This window comes from Fragaria vesca, linkage group LG3, assembly GCF_000184155.1.
Source record: "Fragaria vesca subsp. vesca linkage group LG3, FraVesHawaii_1.0, whole genome shotgun sequence".
Taxonomy (NCBI): domain Eukaryota; kingdom Viridiplantae; phylum Streptophyta; class Magnoliopsida; order Rosales; family Rosaceae; genus Fragaria; species Fragaria vesca.
The window spans coordinates 562,447-571,358 of NC_020493.1; the positions used below are offsets into that span (position 1 = coordinate 562,447).

At 37.3% G+C, this 8,912-nt stretch overlaps 2 protein-coding genes across 2 annotated transcripts; one reads left to right on the forward strand and one right to left on the reverse strand.

Annotated features, from left to right (window-relative positions):
• Window positions 1-798: 798 nt before the first annotated feature.
• LOC101299072 (probable rhamnogalacturonate lyase B-like) lies at window positions 799-4,199 on the reverse strand. Its single transcript, XM_004295228.1, has 15 exons — window positions 4,158-4,199; window positions 3,948-4,069; window positions 3,641-3,691; window positions 3,406-3,528; window positions 3,208-3,327; window positions 2,977-3,118; window positions 2,716-2,886; window positions 2,476-2,631; window positions 2,271-2,377; window positions 2,092-2,182; window positions 1,859-2,000; window positions 1,605-1,761; window positions 1,407-1,523; window positions 1,187-1,307; window positions 799-1,089 (listed from the first exon to the last, which is right to left on the reverse strand). The coding sequence occupies exons 1-15, from the start codon at window positions 4,197-4,199 to the stop codon at window positions 799-801; spliced, it is 1,953 nt and encodes a 650-aa protein (XP_004295276.1).
• Window positions 4,200-4,969: 770 nt separating this feature from the next.
• LOC101297617 (L-ascorbate oxidase homolog) lies at window positions 4,970-8,839 on the forward strand. The gene is made up of 8 exons (XM_004293256.1): window positions 4,970-5,247; window positions 5,364-5,473; window positions 6,619-6,889; window positions 6,993-7,098; window positions 7,221-7,566; window positions 7,760-8,128; window positions 8,211-8,289; window positions 8,438-8,839. The coding sequence occupies exons 1-8, from the start codon at window positions 5,107-5,109 to the stop codon at window positions 8,648-8,650; spliced, it is 1,635 nt and encodes a 544-aa protein (XP_004293304.1). The 5' UTR covers window positions 4,970-5,106; the 3' UTR covers window positions 8,651-8,839.
• The last annotated feature ends 73 nt before the right edge of the window (window positions 8,840-8,912 follow it).

Below are 8,912 nucleotides of genomic sequence, written 5' to 3' on the forward strand. Positions count from 1 at the left end.
AATCAGTTATTAATCTTCAATATGATGAAGGATTAATGGTAAAGACAAAGAGATAGCAAGAGAATCATCATCTTATTCATTGATAGGAGCCCTTTATATAAGGAATTACATAATACCAATATGGTAAGGATATGAATACATAGATCTAGTCTAATTACATATCCTATTGGCATAAGGCCAAGACACACATAGAGAATATCCTAGAACACAATAATCAATTACTGATCCTCAATAATCAGTTATTGACCCCAAATTAGTTGGTTACTAACCCATAATAATCAGTTATTAACCACCAATAATAAACTTATTCCAATTTAATTTAATAAAAAAAGAAATATCAGAACATAATAGTTATTAAACACTAACCCCTAATAATTTGGTTTACTAAATGGTAATAAATATTGAGAAATTGTTTACTACCCCCTAAATTTATTGACCCGGATAAATTGTCACTTAAAACCATTTATTGCAAAAATAATAGAAAAGGCAACAAAGAGAAGGAAGATGAGAGAGTGTGTTTTCAGAGAAAGAAGATGAGAGAGTGTAGATCGGAGAGGTTGGGTAGAAGATATTAAGTTAAAAGTAATGTTGTCTTTTTTGTAAGAATAATTAGATTTTTGAGTAAATGAGCATTTTTCCCTTATTTTCAATGATATTTGCCCCTCATCTTGCATTTGACATCGGTAATGGTATGAAATGTATATAAAACTTGAATAGCAGAAAATAAAACATGAAGGACAGGATAATGTGCCTCTTTTATTACAGTAATTTTGTTTAACGTAATGATGCAATGACAAATCAACCTGTATTATGAACATACTCAATAGGTGGGTATAAGCTGTTAGGGCTCTCTGCAGTTGCAGGAGCTTCTAGTCTTAGATAATCATAGAGAACTCCACAAAGTGAATCGCCACCCCTCGCCTGTGTGAGAAAAATGGAGTTATCTCCCTTCACCAGCAATGTTGAGGGAAAGTTGGCGCTGAAAAGACAATAGAATCCATGGACTCCGTGTCGACAAACTGTGTTATCTGTTCCTAAGTTCAACTCTTGAAACACCAGGTGCCCTGTATCCATATGGTTAACATGGACCTGCAAGCACAAAATTAACATGTAGGAACGAGTAAACTTTGTAGTTCTATTGTTTATTGTATCAGGTGAGAAGTCTTGTGCTGTTTGCTATCCGTACCTCAAGGTCTGAGCGGGTTGCTGAAGCAATGGACAGTCTCAGCTGGTAAGTGCCAGTAGTTACTGAATTGAGATTGAACTTGATTGTCCATGTTGTTGGTACATACTTATTTCCTGGCCCTCTCCTATAATGGTAAACTTTTTCTTAAGTTTGAAAAGAAAAGCAAAGTAAAACTAGAAGTAAAGCATTCTGGTTATAAAGGAGGATAGTAACTATAGACCTGTCCACATGAGCAAAGAACCAGTCTGTTTTGGTATTACTGATTCCTATAGTGTAGATTTGGTCGAGTTCAGGGTGTATATCAGTGTATCTGTCCCATAAGCCATATTGTCTATACCTGTAATGTGAACAACCCATTGTGGAATTGTAAGATTGATCAATGTAGTTTGATTATGGGGAAGGGGATAGATTTGCTTACTTTTCGGGGCTGTTGATGAACAACTTGTTGACATACATTGGGTTCACATCAGGAACAAATTCGCCTATGGCTGTTCGATCAGGGAAGCCAATCTCCCATAATGTTGGTCCGTCTCTCGGGGGAACATAGGTCAGATTTCCAAGTTCTGTTTGTTTTCCTGAGGCATTTCAAGAAAAAATACATTATCTACTTTAGGAACATTGCCTTTTGTAATAGTGTTTTGTATAGTTTCATTTGAAGCTTGCGGCAAATACCTTCAGAGATAGTGATCTGGTCATTGTTAAGGTAGTCACCCATGAAACCAGGAACCCAGCCATGAAGTCCATATACTCCAGGGATCACATTCTTGATAGTAAAGTTTCCATTTGAATCTGTTTGTACCCAAAACTGATAGCCCTGCACATAAATTTAATATCAACTGTCTAAATCAAGTGTAAAAGTGGAAGATCAGCCTATAAATATAAAGCACCATCTGGTTAGTAACTACCTTGCTTTCTAGTTGCCATGATCCTGCAGTAGTTGCAACCGAGAGACCAATATATGCATTTTTAGCAGGAATGAGAGAACCGGAAACATACCTGGATTCATGTAGACAATATATACAAACAATATGAGTGGTACACATATAATTAGAGGTGGTTTGATTAACTTAGATAGAGTACTGACCTGTCCTGTACTAACAATCTCCCAGAAACTGAACCGCGGTCTTTGGCAGCAACATAGTCGGGTGATGAGACAAAATCATAAGGCCACAGTGTCTCTTCAAACAGCCTCTAGGATGAGCCAAGTACAACATTAACAAGTAAGCAAATGGCCAAATGCTGAACTTAAGCAGCAAAGTTCTGCTAGTGGGGAGGTGAATAATCAGTACCTGTTTCTTTGCATCTGTCCATAACTTGTGGGCTTTTGTTGCATCTGGTATTGAGTTAAGGTGTATAAAGACGGGTCCAAAAACCTTCTTCCATGTCTCCCCCTCTTCGAATTGAGCTACCATATCTAACCCAAGATAATGTGTTCCTTGAAACATCTGTTACACCACATAGAAGTATTCTTTAACTGATTCTTATACCATCAAGTTTATGTAAAACAGTTTAAGAGTGATTGCTTTTACTGCAAGGCAAGTTGGACCAGTGTGAACTGTGAGGTTTTGTTTTGTAGGTCCTCCATTTCTGAATTCCTGGCTCGGAAAGATGGTCCAAAATCCGATAATGGGGCCAGAACCTATCCATCCATGGACTCCACTGTCTTTGTTGTCCATCGAATACATGTACTTATCGTCAACCTGCATTCAGCCTCATGCAAATAGCAGGATTTAGAGATCAATATAATTCACTTGATTGTTGGAATTTAATGGTTTCAGGTATGTACACACCTCCCCTTTGAGATCTGGATTTATGGGATTTACTAGCAAAACTGACTCTGGTACAATTAGTTGCTTGCCTCTATCTGGAAGCAGATCCTCAGGCATAGGCATTACCCTTTGTTTCTCATCTGTTATTGCCATGTAATGAAACCTGATAGAAGTTTAAACAAAGAACTATCAATACAAACACAACAAGATACCATTCAACTTAGCTAGGAACTAGATAAAGAATTCACGTACTTGTCTTTTCTCAGCTTAAACACCAGTCTTGTCTGAGCTATATCGAAAGCAGGACAGCCAGATGGCCGCTCATAGATTCCATAGCAGTAGAAGCCTGAAACACCAGCCCTTACTATGTACCTAAAAAGTAATCATTTAATCAATAACAAAACCTTAACAAAAGAACTGAGAACATCAAGTTTTATGTTGAAGTATAACCTTATATCTACGCTGAGAGGCAAATTAGTGCCTCCAACTGATGATGGATCATAAGTGTTCTTGAATGAAACTTCTAAGTATTCTTTGTTCATTTGGACAACACTATATTCAGCTCCTTTCAGTCTGCAATTCACAATGGATCGATCAGTCTGAAATGTTGACTTAAAGTATTTGGCTTATTCATAGTGTACAAGGCAATACTAATCAAAATTGATCTTGTAGAGCAAAACCATACAAATCGTATATGTCTTGGCCTCCTGGCAAATTCCAGTTGATGTCCCAATATCTGCACATTAATACAGATGAGTGTGTCAAGTAAAAAAGTCTATGTATATTCGACAATCATTGTTAAATAGTTAGGGAATGAACGCATAATGTTTATCAAACTAACACTTCTTGATATTTTAGGAGTAATGATTATGTGCAATATCATGCCCATATATGAAGAGGGATTCTATGCTTCTGTAATTTTCACAGTTCATATGGTCAGCACCATCATCTTATTGAAAAAACAATTTCGTAACATAGTTTAAGATAGTTACCCTCTACTTGATTCATTGGACTTGGGATCTAGAAGGTTGTCCATTCCTCCATAAGCAATGCCAGTTATATATCCTTGAGGTTTCACAACTGTAAGCTTCACCAACCCATTGTCTAGTGTAACCTATGCAAATCAACACCCAAATTCTGATAAATATTGGAGAGAGTGATAAGAGTTGTACACTATATTGTTTGGAAACATATCAACTTACATAAGGACCTTGGCTGCTCAGTTTCATTTTCTTCTTTGCCATTGCAGAAACAGATCAATAACGTCTTCTTCACCACTCCTTTTACTCCTTATAGTAAGATCAATACAGAGACTATTGAACCTCATTATGTTCAAGAACAGCTAGTCGTTGGTTACTATGATACAATTTCTGTTAAATATAAGGATCAAAGTCCATTAACTCTTGTTAATTCCCTTAAAATAATAACAAGAAACAGCCATTTCTAGTTCTAGATTGTATCACCAATGTCAGCATAGTTGAGGCATATAATCATATGCTACAGCAGATGTGGCGAAATTTCAAACAAAATATTTAATGAAGAACTACCAAATGCATTTGTCTTTTAAAATCTGATTTGTCAGAGAGGCCCTTTTAATTTTACTCGTCTACAAGTTGGGATCTTTATCTTAAACAGTGACAGAGGCTCACTTAACAAATCAGAGTAAAACTGTAAAACAATCTCAGTGAAATAGTATCTCTGCTAAACATGATAAAAGCTAATTTCTTTTTGTCAGTATTGGCTTTAGGGACAAAAACTATATACAAATCCAATGTCACGTGAATTGTGTAACTTGGTAAATTCCAGACTTCATTTTAGACCTACTTAGAATTCAATGGTCTATGATTGGGCAGTGAAAGTTCACATGCACCACTTGATCTCACTCACTGTACTGAGAATCCAATGACAGCTCACAAGAGACATCTTCTACTGTTATCTTGCTTGCTTACATATAGGAGAGCTGAAGTCTCTGCTCCACTGAAGTACCTACATTTCTATCTTAGAAACACTTTTGAGCAAGATTCTTAGTTAGATTTGGTGAGGGAGGACCATCTCTCTCTACCTTTTCTTTGTATAGATCTGAGCTACTACATTTGGATTCATTGTTATACACATTCTTTAACCATTTTTGAGCTAAGTAGATCGAAGAAAATGAGAGAGTGTAGGATTTATTGTTTTTGCATTGCTTTGGTTCTGGTTTTAGTTCATGGTGCTAATGGTGAAGACCCATATAAGTTATTAACCTGGAAAATCACTTACGGCGACATTTATCCTCTTGGTGTTAAGCAACAGGTATGTGCTTTTTTCATAAAGCTACTTTCTTTGAAGAATCTTCACTGGTTTTGGGACGAAAAGGAAAGCGCTGTTTGCTTTATTTTTGCTTGACAAAATGTGATTAACTGATGCAGGGGATCTTGATCAATAATCAATTTCCAGGGCCACAAATTGATGCTGTGACAAATATGAATTTGGTTATCAGTGTGTTCAATTACTTAAGTGAACCATTTCTTCTGTCTTGGTAAGTTACTCTGCTTCTGCTCTCCTTGCTTTGTGCTCTTGTTCTCTCAATGCTAAGTCTGGGTTGCTACAGTTCTTATCTTATTCCTTGTCGTTTGTTTAAAGAACACAGTTTTGTTTTTTTTTTTTTATATCTAATTTGTTCACCTCAGCCAGATCTGTTGCTTCAAAACTTTTCATATAGAAAATTCTTCCTTCCTCTTAAAAGTTTTCTAATGGCTAATATGTCCTTACATATATACTAGTAACTATGGCTCAAGTGTCTATTAAACTTGTGATGTGGGGTTAGTTGAGTAAGTTGGCATGATATGAGCATGTTCATGATGTTGATATTGTGAGAGCAGAACAACACTGAAAAAGAATGCAACTTTGTTGTTTTTAGCGACTTTTATCAGCTGTGTTTTGTTAAGTCATCTTCAAAGTCACAGACATTCAATGAGATCTGGTTTTTGCTAAGAATCAAAGAATGTTGTTTAATGGTGAAATCTCAGTTATCAAACTTAATCACCTAGAAAGAAAACTATTGCCTCTACATCAAAATCCATTAGATTATCATATTTCTGCAACTGCGTTTTATGATAGCATGATATATTTTATGCACCCATATAATTTCTCTACCATGTGATATCTGATCCTTCTTCACATGCTAGATCTCTTCCTGTCCATATCTAGATTTTGTTAAATAATAAAGATACAACATTTAAGTTTAGGCAAATAAATATTGTAACTCATAGAAATGCATTTACTGTTTTAGCCCCACAAGCCACCCCAAAGCCCACCCTACTTCAAATAAATCTAGATTCAATTTCAACAGGAACTCACCTTCACAATTTATGATCAATAAACCAACATTCAAGCATGACAGATAGGTATAGAGAGGTGTAGAGAGGTGAGGGTGACTTCCATTTAATGTGTTGGATAAGAAAATTTTGAGTGTTAATGAGAGAGCTAGATTTTTTTTTTTTTTTTGATACGTAATGAGAGAGCTAGTTGTACTAGGTTTCTTGAAAGCAATGTTGACATTCAGCTCGAGTCCATCATCATATGTTGTCGTCCGAAACTTCACTCAGTGTTAGCTCATTTGAGGTGAAGTGATTTATTCAAGGTCCAAACTAAGTTTTATGTTCTGTGTGTGTTGTTATATAGGGATGGTATACAGCAGAGAAGGAATTCATGGCAGGATGGAATGCCTGGCACAAACTGTCCAATTCTACCAGGAAGGAACTTCACTTACAATATCCAAGTGAAGGATCAGATTGGTAGCTTTTTCTACTTCCCCTCATTTTTGTTCCACAAAGCTGCTGGTGGCTTTGGTGGCATCAGAATCTGGAGCCGGCCTAAGATTCCGGTTCCTTTCCCTAATCCTGCTGGAGACCACACTGTACTAGCTGGTGACTGGTTCAAAACTAATCACTATGTAAGCATCTGATTGTTTAGGATTTCCTTGTCACATACAATGCTTCAAACACTATTTTGTCTCCCTTCTTTTATATTCCTAATGTCTCATTTTCAAATTTTAGATACTGAGACGATACTTTTTGGAGCGTGGTCAGAATCTTCCCTTGCCTGATGGTCTTCTCATAAATGGTCGTGGATGGAACGGATACACATTCAATGTTGAACCAGGTAGGTGTCCAAAAAACAACTTTATATCCCACCCTAAAAAACAGCTCTTAATGTTTGAACTTATAAACTACATTTTGGTATATATGAATGATCATAATTCAATCTGTGTGCCTTCTATGCAGGCAAGACATATAGATTTAGGATATCAAATGTAGGGCTTACGACATCCCTTAACTTCAGAATTCAAGGGCATAAGATGAAATTGGTGGAGGTAGAAGGATCTCATACACTTCAGAACACGTATGATGCACTTGACATCCATCTGGGGCAGTCCTATTCTGTCTTGGTTACAGCTGATCAGCCTGCTAAGGACTACTACGTTGTCGTTTCTTCACGCTTCACTACCAAGATACTCACCACCACAGCCATTCTTCACTACACCAATTCGCGCCAGGGAGTTTCGGGTCCTATCCCTTGGGGGCCTACCAATCAGGTTGCTTGGTCCCTCAACCAAGCAAGATCAATACGGTACTTGAACTTTGTTCCAAAGCTAAATATTGGTGCATGCCTTGTACAGTTAAAAATAAGTGAATAAATTGTTTGTTAAAAGTATATTCAACATGGTAAATGTAGGTACAGGTTAAGCCTTTCATATCGTATTTCTATAGGATATGATGTAAATTTGCTTACATTGATCATATTGATGGCTGTTTTGAACCAGATGGAACCTGACAGCTAGTGGACCTAGGCCAAATCCTCAAGGCTCATACCACTATGGAATGATCAAGCCAGCCAGGACAATTATGCTTGCAAACTCCGCACCCTGGATCAATGGCAAGCAGAGGTATGCTGTCAACGGTGTCTCTTATATTCCACCAAACACTCCTTTGAAACTCGCTGATCACTTCAACATTCCGGGAGTTTTCAACCTTGGAAGCATTTCTACCAATCCTCCAGGAGGAAATGGTGGCTACTTGCAAACCTCAGTCATGCATGCCAACTTCCGAGAATTTGTAGAGATTGTTTTCCAAAATTGGGAAGACTCTGTGCAGTCATGGCACATTGATGGCTATTCATTCTTTGTACTGGGGTAAGAGTAGAGATCATACAGTCCATTTTGTGTTCCATAATGGTTACTTGTCTTAGTGTGTTCAATATTTGACAATATGCAGGATGGATGGAGGACAATGGACTCAAGCAAGTAGAGCACGTTACAATCTGAGAGACACAGTTGCACGCTCCACTGTTCAGGTAAGAAAATATGAGTGCACTTACTAAAACCATTGAACCTTGCCTTCCAACTACTGTGATTGGCTAATGTGACGTAATAATGTGATCATTCTCGCATTACTCGATGTAATGTGACAAATTATTGACTTGATTGGGGTTTCGGGTGCAGGTTTATCCAAAGTCATGGACTGCAATCTCCGTGGCATTGGACAATGTCGGAATGTGGAATGTGAGGTCTCAAAATTGGGCAAGGCAGTACCTGGGACAGCAGTTCTATCTGAGAGTATACTCTCCTGCTCATTCATGGAGAGATGAATTACCGATTCCAAGAAATGCCATTCTTTGTGGCAGGGCAAAAGGTCGCCACACCAGGCCTCTATAAATTTTCATGAACGAATTAGATGCGTAAGTAGAAGGCAATTGTATGTCACGAGAGGGTGACATAGGAGTTTTAAAGTTTAGGTGAAGAGTAATTGAGCATCCTACAAGTTATTGGGTGCTCCCCTTGAGCTTCTGAAATTTTTCTTCGTTGTGTTATCCATTTCAATAATAGGAAGAACTTAACTTACAATATTGGTATTGATTTCGTTGTAGGATTCAATTTTCATATCTAAAACAAGGCTTATATATATATATATATATAG

Coding starts and splice junctions, on each gene's coding strand:
- LOC101299072 (XM_004295228.1), bottom strand. CDS start 4,199: ATGGCAAAGAAGAAAATGAAACTGAGCAGCCAAGGTCCTTAT. Junction 4,070..4,157: donor TGAGCAGCCAAGGTCCTTAT/GTAAGTTGATAT, acceptor TGATTTGCATAG/GTTACACTAGACAATGGGTT. Junction 2,183..2,270: donor AGATTGTTAGTACAGGACAG/GTCAGTACTCTA, acceptor ACATGAATCCAG/GTATGTTTCCGGTTCTCTCA.
- LOC101297617 (XM_004293256.1), top strand. CDS start 5,107: ATGAGAGAGTGTAGGATTTATTGTTTTTGCATTGCTTTGGTTCTGGTT. Junction 5,248..5,363: donor CTCTTGGTGTTAAGCAACAG/GTATGTGCTTTT, acceptor TAACTGATGCAG/GGGATCTTGATCAATAATCA. Junction 7,567..7,759: donor AACCAAGCAAGATCAATACG/GTACTTGAACTT, acceptor GTTTTGAACCAG/ATGGAACCTGACAGCTAGTG.